The sequence below is a fragment of the Xyrauchen texanus genome, chromosome 7 (assembly GCF_025860055.1).
Source record: "Xyrauchen texanus isolate HMW12.3.18 chromosome 7, RBS_HiC_50CHRs, whole genome shotgun sequence".
Classification (NCBI taxonomy): domain Eukaryota; kingdom Metazoa; phylum Chordata; class Actinopteri; order Cypriniformes; family Catostomidae; genus Xyrauchen; species Xyrauchen texanus.
In genome coordinates, this window is record NC_068282.1 from 15,353,569 (window position 1) to 15,366,976 (window position 13,408).

The 13,408-nt window shown below is 40.6% G+C and overlaps 1 protein-coding gene across 1 annotated transcript in view; it reads left to right on the forward strand.

Moving 5' to 3' along the window:
• The first annotated feature begins 1,115 nt into the window (after window positions 1-1,115).
• LOC127646485 (ATP-dependent 6-phosphofructokinase, muscle type-like) overlaps window positions 1,116-13,408 on the forward strand; it is a 48,550-nt gene continuing 36,257 nt past the window's right edge. Inside the window, exons 1-4 of the mRNA XM_052130180.1 lie at window positions 1,116-1,386; window positions 5,480-5,553; window positions 5,795-5,872; window positions 6,795-6,984. Of these exons, the coding sequence (XP_051986140.1) occupies window positions 1,302-1,386; window positions 5,480-5,553; window positions 5,795-5,872; window positions 6,795-6,984 (427 nt within the window). The 5' untranslated portion in view covers window positions 1,116-1,301. The remainder of the gene's footprint in view (window positions 1,387-5,479; window positions 5,554-5,794; window positions 5,873-6,794; window positions 6,985-13,408) is intronic.

A 13,408-nucleotide genomic window follows, 5' to 3' on the forward strand; every position in this document is an offset into this window, starting at 1 on the left:
TAATGATTTTTTTATTCATAACATTGAGCGTTTTCGAAGAAAAATGTGATGGAGGTGTGCTATAAATAATTTACAAATAAATAATTTAGTCATGCCAGAGCAGTGTGTTGATTAATGCAGTATGAAAATAAACTAATCAATTTTTTTATGTCCTTGTTTTCTAGATGAAAAGCCAACCTGTAAAAAGAATTTTGACAGAGCCCTCAATGACCTCTGCACTTTAACCAGCATATACAATGGCTGTAAGTCTGTGTGTGTTTGTGTAACGTTTAAATGTTTGCCATTGTATTTTGTTGAGTATTTTTGGCTACAAATCAAGTCAAGTCAGGGATTTCACCTGGTAAATAAGACTGCACTTGGGTTCTCGCATCATCGTCCTCGTCCATTTCTGTGTTCAGCCTGTCCTGCCTACCCTGTAACGTTACAGTTTGTGCATGTGCAAGTATTTTTGCTACAAATATTCATTGTGTGCCATATGGGAAAAGACAAAACTGTTAGTTTGTGTACATGCCCATTTGAAGACATGTGTGTTCTTTTGTGTATCTGTGTATGTTTTGTGTGTCTCATTGTCTGGTTGCTGTGTACAAAGATCATATTTCACAGAATCAAAGTGATGGTAAACTATGTGTTTGGGTGGTTTACGAGGACTTTGTTTAGGTTACAAACTGGTAATTACAAGGGTATTGTGCTATAAATGTGGGTTATGAGGACATTTCTAGTGTCCCCATAATTCAAATCGCTTAAACATACTAAACAATGTTTCTTTGAAAATGTAAAAATGCAGGAATTTATTTTGTGAGGGTTAGGTTTAGGAGCAGGTTTAGGGGATATAATCTATAGTTCATACAGTATAAAGATCATTGTCTATGAAGAGTTCTCATAAGGATAGCCACACCAACATGTGTGTGTGTGTGTGTGTGTGTGTGTGTGTGTGTGTGTGTGTGTGTGTGTGTGTGTGTGTGTGTGTGTGTGTGTGTGCGTGTGTGTGGTCTAATCATAACACCAAGCATGTGAGTGCATTTTATATTTAGTTATGAAGGGGGTGGATACAGTGTCTCGTGTGTGTGTGTGTGTGTGTGTGTGTGTGTGTGTGTGTGTGTGTGTGTGTGTGTGAAACTACATGCCATGGTAGAGGGTGATTGTACTGCTACCATGCTCAGACTCCTCACTGTCCCATTCAGTCTGGAAGAGAGTGACTGACAAGGAACAAGAGACTTCAGAGCTAAAAAAGAAAGTGAGAAAAAGAAAGGAAGCCACTTTACTTCTAGTTGTTTCTCTTGTCCTCAGGCCATCTGGTCAACATGCAGCGTTCGACAACTGTGGACCCCACAAAGATGGGTGTTGGACGGGCCATTGCTGTCCTCACCTCGGGAGGAGATGCACAGGGTGAGGAAAAGTATTTTTGTCTCTTTGTCTATGTCTATTTGTTCATAATGTAATGTTAAATATTTGTGTATGGGCCTTATTGGAGAGTTATGTGGTGGGCTGAACAACTGTTTTTGAGGTCCCATTAGCTTGTATAAATTACATTCTGCAGTAACTCTGAATTAGTAAAGAAATTATCTCATCATTTCCTCAACTTCATGCCATCCCAGATGTGTATTACTTTCTATCTTCTGCTGAACACAGACAAAGATTTTTTTAGAAGAATATCTCAGCTCTGTAGGTCCTTACAAAGCAAGTGAATGGTGACCAGAACTTTGAAGCTCCAAAAATCACAAAAATGAAGCATAGAATTAATCCATAAGGCTCCAGTGGTTAAATCAGTGTCTTCAAAAGTGATCCTGTTGGTTTTGGGTGAAAACAGACCAAAATGTAACTCTTTTTTTCACTATACATCTTGCCACTGCAGTCTCCTTGGCAATCAGGATTTCAAGCTCGATTACACTTCCTAGTGCTTGACACATGCGCATAGTGCTGGATGGCACTATAGGAAGAGTAATTGAGTTTGAAATCATGATTGCCAAGAAGACTGCTGTCAAGATGTACAGTGAGAACTATATTAAGTTATACTTAATTATATTTTGGTCAGTTCTCGCCCAAAACCAACTGGATTGCTTAAGAATATCACCTTTTTGGAGCTTTTAGAGTTCTAGTCACCATTCACTTGAGATATTTTTCTAAAAATCTTAATTTGTGTTCAGCAGAAGAAAGAAAGTCATACACATCTGGGATGGCATGAGGGTGAATAAATGTTGAGAGAATTTTCCTTTTTGGGTGAAGTAACACTTTAACACAGACATTTTAATTCTGTCATCATTTACTTACCCTTATGTTATTTAAAACCCAATTTTTTCTTTCTTTAGTGGAACACAAAATTGTCTTTTCCAAATAATTAAATTAAACATTAATTTATGCTGTAAAGCTGAAAAAATAAATATAAAAGCACCATAAAATTAGTGCATACGTATCATTTTCCAAGACTTCTGAAGATGTACAATAGCTTTGTGTGTCAGGATCATCTCACCTTTGTCAGCCATGTTTATTGTGGTTACAGGATCCTGACAATTATGTTCTATTACATAGGTTTGGATGTTTTCCTTGCCATGTGCTCTTCTGTCTTGTCTCTGTTCCATGTTTAGAGCATGGTGTCTGGATCCTGACTCTTCGGTCTCGGGATCTGGACACCCATGCTTTATGTCTTGTCTTTGTGAGTGCATGGCTTCATGTTTGGTTTTGGTTCTCTTGCCATGTGCACATGTCTGGTCTTGTCTTTTGTTTGAGCACATGGCTAATGATGGCTTCATTGGCATATACTCTATTGTATTGTCATTGCATTTGTCTTGACATGTGCTTCTCGAATCTGCCTCCTCGTTCCCTTGTTTTGTCTTTGTTAATGTTAATTAATCTCACCTGCTCCTCATGTGTCTTGCTGCCAAAATATTGTGCCCTCTTCCCTCATGTCTCTATCAGATTGTTTTGTACTGTTGTGTATGTTCTGCCTGTGAGTTGCATTGTTTTGTTCCAGTTATCCAGTCGGTCCTGCCTTGATTTTGTTTTAGTTTGTTGGTTTCTGCCACGTAAGAGTATTTGCTTGCTTTTTTTCCTTCTTCTTTTTAATAAAAGCCCTTATACTTGCCTTCTGCGCTTGGGTTCTTCCTCAACAAGCCGTGACATTGTGTGAGGAACAGACCGAAATTTAGTAATTATTCACAAATATGTACACAGAGATGTGATACGAATCTCGTTCTTACCACTATGCCACCACCACTTTAGGCGTAGTGGTCTAAAGCACAGAACTGTTAATCAGAAGGTTGTTGATTCGAGCCCCACAGCCACCACCATTGTGTCCTTGAGCAAGACACTTAACTCCAGGTTGCTCGTAGGGGGACTGTCCCTGTAATAAGTGCCCTGTAAGTTGCTTTGGATAAAAGCGTCTGCCAAATGCATAAATGTAAATGTACATGTAATGTAATCTGGCACATTCATGGTGCATGAAAGAATAATAGAAATAGTAGAAAACTAATTCTGATGTATATATATATATATATGTATATATATATATATATACAGGGTTAGGGAGTAATGGAATACATGTAATGGGATTACGTATTTAAAATACAAAATATAAGTAACTGTATTCCACTACAGTTACAATTTAAATAATTGGTATTTAGAATACAGTTACATTCAAATAGTATTTTTATTATTGAAGAGATTACTTTGCATTTTATTGTCATTTGTTTTTGTCATTTAATTTTTAGTCCTTTCAGATGGAAAACATTTAGACATATATATATGATGCTATCCAAAGTGCATTTAAACAGCGGTGAAACACTTTCTTATGATGTGTTACATTCATACGAGCAGACAGAGAAGTACATTTAAAGTAAGTTTGGAGCAGAAGAAATAGAAATAAACCTTGTGTAATTGTCAGCTTTACGCTAAGCTAAAATGCCATTTCTAGCAATTTTACATGCACATGTTACCAGGCACAATCATATTTATGGAGAAAAGAAACCATGTGGGTTTCAAAAGCCATGAGAGTGAGTACAATTTACTAGTATGCAGTTTTTCTATCTCTCACTCTTTTTCTGTGTGAGTAAAGTCACTTCAAATAAACCTGAAAAATCTGTTAATTTAGCAGCACAGCTCTACCTCATCCATCATAAGATGCTGGTTCATGTTTTATTCTCTGGCAATAGAATGCAAGCTATGAAGTCAAACGTGTGTGTTCTGCTCAAATTTGGAAAGACCTGATAGATGACTATTTATAGTGGTTGTGTTGGATGGGCTCCGGAATCCTTGATTACCTGATTGAACTCTCTCCTCCTCATTTGCTATAGCAGCCATGTTGAATGAGCAACAGCATTCATATATCAGAGAGGTCATGAGAGGTCATCAAGCTTTCATACTGACCTTTTAGCCAACCTTTAGCAGTAGGAAAGAGAACTCACCTTTAACCTTATCTGGTACCAGCTGGAGAATAACTCAAATAACTGTGTAATGCCAACTAGTCCTAGAAGAACCTTAACTATGCCCCCCATCACCCTCACTCAATTCCTATCCATGATCTCTCTTTCTGTATCTCTCTCTCTCTCTCTCTCTCTTTTTGGGGGTGTTTGGCTATATTTAGCCAGTGACCTTTGGGGAAATGTGTTTGCTTTAGAGAGCCGAGCAATGAGGCTCCTCTACGCTTCAATCTTAAATGAAACTTTGGCCACTTAGATTACCATTTTCATTGGGATTTAACCACTATGTATGTTTGTTTGTATGTATCTGTGTGCCTAGATAACAAGACAACAGTTCTGCAATAAGGCCGAAAGCAGTTTCTACATAAACACTTTATAGTTAATAAGCTATAGTAGTAGTAGTAAGTAGTAAGCTGGATATGTTCTAAAACCAGTCACCACTGGTTAAAAACTTAAATACATGTTAAATAAATGATGTTTGTGCATTCTGAGCTGCTATTCTGCTCACTACAATTGTACAGAGTGGTTACCTGAGTTACTGTAGCCTTTCTGTCAACTCGAACCAATCTGGCCATTCTCCGTTGATCTCTCTAATCAACAAGGTGTTTTCATCCATAGAATTGCCGCTCACTGGATGTTTTTTGTTTTTGGCACGATTCTGAGTAAACTCTAGAAACTGTTGTGTGTGAAAATCCCAGGAGATCAACAGTTACAGAAATACTCAAACCTGCCCGTCTGGCACCACCAATCATGCCAGGGTCGAAATCACTGAGATCATATTTTTCCCCATTCTGATGGTTGATGTGAACATTAACTGAAGCTCCTTGCCCATATCTGCATGATTGTATGCATTGCACTGCTGTCATATGATTATCTGATTAGTTAATGAATAAATAGGTGTACAGGTGTTCCTAATGAATTTCTCAGTGAGTGTAAATCATTGTCAAATCTACCTAATCTAATGATTGCACACAATTACTTCTAAACTATTGTATACGTTTTGTGACTATAGAAAATATGTAATAATTATGATAATTAACATATATAACATATATATGATATCTCAGGTATGAATGCTGCTGTCCGAGCCACAGTGCGAGTTGGAATCTACACCGGTGCTAAAGTCTATTTTGTGCATGAGGTTTGTACACTCTTGAAACGCACACAGAAAAGAAATACAAAATTAGAAGTGAAAGACTGGCTTTCGCTACACATGAAACAATTATTATTCACACAAATGTTTTGTTCTAGGGGAATAACACTTTCTATTTCATTCAAGTCTTGCACAATTCTGAATGCACTCAATCTTTTGAAAGTTTATGTATTTTGTAATATGAGTGGGTGTTCAGGTATTCATAATTGTAATGTCTGTGTGTGTCTAGGGTTATCAAGGCCTAGTCGATGGAGGAGATAACATCCGACCAGCAACTTGGGAGAGCGTATCAATGATGTTGCAACTGGTAATAAACATGCATATTCATTGAGATAACAACAAATGAGATCTCTTTAATATCAATTGTTTTTTAAAGCAATGTGTTCAATTAGAGAGCAAATGGAGACTTTTGCTTTCATGTGAGAAAGAGTTATCTCATATGTTTCCTCTAGAGTTTCAGAAGAAATTTTTTTAACCAAATTATCTGACCTCGCTATCCACATAAATTTGATTGCTCTACACTCTTACTGTCAATTGTTGTCTTTGTTTCGTTTTTATTTCGCCTAAGGAACTATAGGACAAATGTCTTGGACAAAGTTGATACTTAAATAAATAGCCATTATTTCAACTGTGCTCTAAAGAGTAACCGTTGAGCATTGAACTTTTCCTCTGGGAAATCACCCTTCACCTGCAACACACAGTGATACTTTCTCATTGTTTGCTTAACTGTTTGCACATAAGCATACTCACACCATTATTACGACTGACTAGTGATGAACACAGAAGGACTGAGTGTATTTTTGTATGGATGTTTGTCATGCATGGTGATCATGTTGCTTGGTTTAGCACAAAATGCCAGAGTTCAACCCAGAGACCTCTGCTTTTGAGACATGGGGTAATATTACACGCATATGCTCAGTCATACACACAACTGCCCAGACCCCAAAGTGACATTACTATAAGAGTACACTAACCAGTGCTACATAAGGGCAACCTTCTCCACTGCACATTATGTCATCTAACTGATGTACAGGTCAACCACACTGTCTGGCCATCATACTTAAATGTATTCCTATGACAACAACTCTATACTACTTTTTCTAGGTCATCATGTTTCTCGTAAGCATTTTTGCTTTATTGTCTTTATTGTAAGTAGTCATGTAGTAGATGCTTACAGTAAACTCAACATGAGGTTTCAGTAACTATTTTTCTTCTCTCTATGCTGTCAGGGTGGCACAGTGATTGGCAGTGCCCGCTGCCAGGACTTCCGCACTAAAGAGGGCAGAGCTCAGGCAGCATGTAACCTGGTGAAGTTGGGCATTACGAATCTGTGTGTAATTGGTGGAGATGGCAGTCTGACAGGCGCCAATGAGTTCCGCAATGAGTGGAGTGAGCTGCTCCAAATCCTGCTGAAAGCAGGTAGGACTAAGGCACCCAACACAGAGAACTACAATACCATAATTCTTGCTGTGAATCACATAGCATTAGCATTGTTTTCAGAAAGGTGATCTTGCTTTATCAACATCACAACATGGTCTCAATATACTTGGCCTTTTTACAAAAAACTACTGTGACTGCCCTAGTGAAAAAATAATATACTTAAAGGAATGTTCACCCAAAAATGAAACATTGTTGATAATTTACTCAGGATTTCATTTCATTCCTGCTCTTTTAAACAATGCAAGTGAATGTACTCAATTTTTTGATCAAAATGCATATTTAGGGTGCATCAAAAAGTTCTTCTGAACCCAAACGATTGATTATTTTTAGAAACAAAACAATACTTATATAATTTTTAACTACAAATGTTGGTCTCTGTGAGGGGGATAAGCGCATTGCTAAGGTCACGCGGAGGAGGCAGGAAGCGCATCATTGTTTACAAGAGAAACTTGCACAGATCACATACCAAGTGCCGTTCCCAAACCAAAACAGTCCAAAACTATTTAAAACAATATAAAATAAAAAAATAATTTCCAAATAATAATAATAAAAAAACATTACTGCAGTAAATAACCATCCTTTATTTCGGAGCAATTCCATTGCTTTATCTACTTGTGCTTTTACATTAGCAGAAATATATAGGCTATATGACTGTCAGGAAATCATTTATGCATTTGGCAGACGCTTTTATCCAAAGCAACTTACAGTGCACTTATTACAGGGACAATCCCCCCGGAGCAACCTGGAGTTAAGTGCCTTGCTCAAGGACACAATGGTGGTGGCTGTGGGGATCGAATCAACAACCTTCTGATTAACAGTTGTGTGCATTAGCCCACTACGCCACCACCACTCCACACTCCACCAAATCAAGCCACACAAGTTGTAGTTAGTGAACCCATGTGCGAGAGCGTTTACTGAGATTTACAGAATTTACAGGGTTTACACAGTGAGATCAATGGTACAGGTGATATCACACAGAAGAGAAGCTTCACAAACTGAAGAAGAGGTAACAGATATCAGAACTAAACAGATATCGATGAAGATCAACAGCAAATACAGACATGTAAATAAACACTGTGAGTCCTTTGTGTGAGACTTGACAGTGAAGTGGCGTGAAGTTGAGTTATATATGCAGGCAGAATTAGAAATCAGGTGATGACAAGCGGAGTGCTGAGGGAGGCGTGACAATGACAACATTTTCACACATACCAAATTTTACTGGAAAAACAGCACGATCACAGCCGGTGAATTCAGATATCTACCCTTTGTTTCTTTCAGTGGTCTGAAATCCTCAGGGGTAAAATGTTCACTGCACACCCTCCAATATTTGAGAGAACGTAGGGGTGTACTGATAACCAGGTTCAGCGCGACAAGCCAGAGCTTCAATTGCTCATAAAAGTTCATATTTTTCCAGTGTGCATTTTCTTTGGGGTCTCTAAAGGTTGAAGCATCCAGGATACACATGCCAAATTACCATTTTGAACAGTACGTTTATACAAATCTACAGCAAAGACAAATAAACTTTTGAACAGTACTCCTCTTGTAAATAATTATGCACTTCCTGACTCCTCCTCCACGTGTGATCTTACCAACAAGCTTATGTCATCCCCCTCATGAGTGGGCATCACAGAGATGTACGGAAGTGAACAGTAGTTAAAAAGTATGTTAGTATTGTTTTGTTTCTTACAATTATCAATTGTTTGGATTCAGAAGACTTTTATTTGTCAACTGTTGTCGTGTGGATTATTTTGATGCACCCTAAATATGCATTTTGGACAAAAAAAAATGGAGTACATTCACTTGCATTGTTCAATGGAGGAGGCCTGAAAAGAAATCCTAAAAATCTTAAATTCTGTTTTGATGAAGAAAGAAACTCAGATACATCTTGGACGGACTGAGGGTGAGTAAATTATCAGCAAATTAAAATTTTTGGGTGAACTATTCCTTTAAGCGCTCTTTATTCTTGGGTGCTTCAGTATACTAACGTGTATTGCTGGCCAGAGCTGGACAGGTAATTTGGCATACCGGGCATTTTCCTGGTGGGCCAATGCACTTTGGGACCGATCATGGGTTTATCTTCCCAGTCCAGTCCTGTTGCTGGCATACTATAAATTGGTATAATTAAAGTCTGCAAAATTGGAACAACTAATTTTGTACTTAATGTACTTTAGTTTGCCAAAAAGCTGTGCTGTGGTGCAACTAAAGATGTGTTAAGTATACTTGGTTGTGCTAAATTGGAACTATTTCAAATATACTTTAGTACAATTTAAATATCTACCCTTGTATTTAATTTTTAAATACACAGAATTAACTCAATGTAAACTTATTATGTATTACAATTGCAACTCCTAACATATATACTAATAACATACTGAAATAATATATATACTTCTGGGACTTGCATTAAAAGAATTATAGCGTCGGTATTATTGAGAAGAAAATTAGGGGAACAAGCATATTGAGTTTTAAAACCACTGCCAATAATCCACAATATTAACATTGAAGTATTGCATTATGTCAAACTGTGTTACACAGGATCAAAACATAACTATAACTATACATTTTAATTAATAATAACCCCAAACAGTCCCCAAAACCTACACAGACCTGCCTCATTAATTATGAAAACCCAACTGCCAATAGCAAGTCCCCAAGCAGAAACATCAACAGATGTTATAGCATATTCATGGAATGGTCTATACTTCTGTGTAGTCTCTGCATACTGACTACTTAATGTTGTTGTGATGAGGTCACAGCCAGCCTATGTTTCATTGTGTCTTGTTCAAAAAAATGTTTATATTATAGTTCCCTGTCAAAAAGCTACACTTTGATGCTGCGCTGATTTAGCGCTTTTGGAACAACTTTAGGTGTGACCAGCTGTGAATGTGTACAACACATCAATGAAATTGACCAGAATTTATAGCCTCTGCTGATGACACCATTGGATGCACCTGTAGCAGGGCTATAAATAGATCTTTTGACTTCAGATCATTCTGTGTGTGCTGTGCTTCTTGTCTGTCAGAACTTTCTGCTTTCCTCTGTTAGGAGTTAGAATTGTTAGGCAGTATGCAGAAACCTTTCTCTTTCTCTTTTCTTTAAAAAAAAAAGAAGAAAAAGAATGACTGATAAACAAAGCAAGCAGTGTGTGTTCCCATGTTTACGCTCTATGGCTGAAACGGAAACACACCAGTTTTGTTTTGTGTGTTTGGGGGAAGAGCATGCTGCTCTTGTGTTGGGGCAGGGCGGGTGTGAGCATTGCGATCTGTTTACAGTTAAAATGCTTCGCACTCGTGTTGCTTACTTCCAAGAGCCAGTGCCGACTCTTTCATTGTGGGGATCTCGCATAGATCTGGCTGAGGAGTGAGAGACGGGTCCGTCCCTATCGCTCACTCTCTCCCCAGATCCAGCTGATTCTTCTCGTAAGCCTGAAGCACGCTTCGGCGCCTCTTCGGTTCACGAGGGGGGCGCTGAACCTCTGAACATTCCACGCAAAATTATAAAGCGGCTGAGGAATTACTCAAGGTGGTTACTCGCTCTGTGGCCAGGCTACAGTTAGACTGGCCACACGAACAAGAGACCCCCCAAACGCTCCAAACTAGAAGACAGATTTCTGTCTGGTGGCCAAAAAAGGAACGCTATATCAGTCCCTTCCTTTCTTTGATGACCTCCATGACGAGCTCTCATCATAAAGGTTCGGCATCATAAAGAGACCCACTCTCCCCACAAAGCCATGCAGGACCACCTCCATACTTGTGGGGAAGGCTTATCAGGCAGCAGGTCAGGCTGGTGCTGCCCTGCACACTATGGCAGTGTTACAGGTGTACCAGGCTGATCTGTTGAAGGACCTGAGTGCGGGCACCACGGTCGATGAAGAGGCTTTCTCTGAGCTTCGTCGAGCCATGGATCTGTCTCTCCGCACTACCAAGCTCGTGCCATTGGCCGGTCTATGTCTGCTTTAGTCAGCACGGAGAACCACTGAGAGACCGCATCAGAGACAAGGTCAAAGTTTTCCTTCTTGATGTCTCGGTTTCGCCTTCTGGCTTATTTGGTGACGCTATGAATGTAGTTATCACCAGGTTCCAGGAGGCAAAGAGTCATGAGGAAGCCTTCGGGCCATTTCTTCCTCGCCGCACTCAGGTGGAGGGGCCCTCGGCCACCCAGCCCCACCCCGGTCCTTCTAGAAGGGAGGTTCATAAACAAAGCGTGGCTCATTGTGCTCAGCAGCCCCCAAAGCAAGACCTCAGGGCAGTCATTTCTAAGAAGAAAAAACCCTGACGGTCTTGCGCCCAGCCTTGTGGAGGTAGCCCCCCTCGGGTAGGGGTGTGTGAAGCATTCACCTGTACCTTCCCGATATCCCCATGAAACCTCTCCATTCCTGCCGCCTCTGGTGTTTCGGGAGTTAGAGGTTTCCAACAAAATGATGGGTGTTCCGGTGCTTCCTGCCTTAGTCCAGGACACAGAATACTCGACATCCCCTCAACAGGAAGTGTCAAAATTGATACCCATCTCAGAGAACCTGGCAGTGCAGAAGCTACTGCCAGGTGTTTCTATGTGGGTTCTAAGAACAGTAGAAAAATGCTACAGAATTGCCGTCCTCTGTGTTTCAATGCCGTGGTCTCCACTACCGTGAAACCGGAACAAGCATGCCTACTGTGGAAAGAACTGCAAAATCTCTTGATCAAAGGGGCCATAGAACATGTTCCCCTTTCAGAGAAAGAGTCAGGTTACTACAGCAGATACTTCCTGGTTCCCAAGAAGGGTGGGGGGTTGCGTCCGATTTTAGAACTTTGAGGCTTGAATCGCTCAATCAGGCCGTTCAAGTTCAAGATGCTAACTGTCAAGATGGTTGTGTCTCAAATCCAACTTCACGATTGGTTGGTCACGATCGATCTCATGGACGCATATTTTCATATAGAATTCTGCCACAACACAGGAAGTTCCTGAGGTTTAGTTTCAGGGGTGAAGCTTTCCAATTTCAAGTTCTTCCATTCTGCCTAGCCCTATCACCCCGCACATTCAAGGAAATGCATGGATGCAGCACTGGCTCCTTTGTGACTCTGGGGCATCCGCATTCTGAATTACATAGACGACTGGCTGATACTAGCACAGTCACAAGAATTGGCAGTTCAGCACAGGGATATCGTCTTAGCTTATCTGGTTTCTCTGGGTCTGAGACTCAAAGTCAAAAAGAGTGTTCTCTCTCCCAATCAGGAAATTACCTATCTGAGCGTTGTATGGAATTTGATCATGATGCTGGCACAATTGTCTCCCGCTCGAATCGTGTCCATTCAGAACACCCTGAGCAAAGTCAGGCTAGGCCACGGTTGCACTGTTCATCAGTATCAACGAATACTAGGTCTCATGGCATCTGCGTCCTTGGTGATCCCTTTGGGCCTTCTGCACATGAGACCGTTTCAGTTGTGGCTCAAAGCCAGGGGATTTCATCCAAGGGCCAGTCCCCTAAGGCAGATAAGGGTTATGCGCCGCGCGCTTCGTAACCTTTCTATGTGGTTAAGACCCCGGTTCCTCACTTTGAGTCCCATTTTAGGTGCGTCTTGCCATCGCAAATTGCTAACGATGGCACATACATAGCCCAGAATGCGCCTGTATGCATTTCCTCTGGTTTCTCTGCACCCGGGAGTCTTGGTCAGAGTTCGCCAGAAAGGGTCTTGCCTCTTACTAGCACAGCATTGGCCAAACAGGGTGTGGTTCTTGGAGATAATGTCTCTCCTTGACCTTCTGTCCCAGGTGCAGGGGACAATATTTAATCCCCAGCCCGAGCTGTGGAACCTTCATGTTTGGCCCCTGAAGGGTACCAACTGAGGAAAACTGGGTTTTCCCTCTACTAGAAGAATTTACGCCAATAAATGTGGTGTCTTTGAAAGATGGTGCAGTGCACATAATGCAGATCCAGTTAACTGCCATATTGCTTCAGTTCTGGACTTTCTGCTGGAAAAATTGTCAGCAGGCACATGCCCCACCACTCTCAGGGTTTATGTGGCCACTTTATCGACTTGCCACGCCTTGATTGATTGGGGTGCCCTTGGGGAGACATCCTCTGCTTGCTCACTTCATTTGTGGAGCCATGCGACTGAGACCTCCTGCTAGGACCAGGATCCCTTCATGGGACTTAGCAATAGTACTTGAGGGTCTGGTTGAGATCCCCTTCGAACATCTAGAGTCAGCGTCTGACAAACTTCTGACTCTCAAGATGGTTTTTCTTATGGCAATTACCTCTCTAAAAAGAATTGGGGATCTTCAGGCTCTTTCTGTCTTGCCAGCCTGCTTAGATTTTGCCCCTGGAATGGCTAAAAGCAATTTTGCACCCTCATCCTGACTACCTGCCTAAGGTTCCTTTTTCGACTGTACATCCGGTCACTCTCTAAGCCTTCTGCTCCCCGCC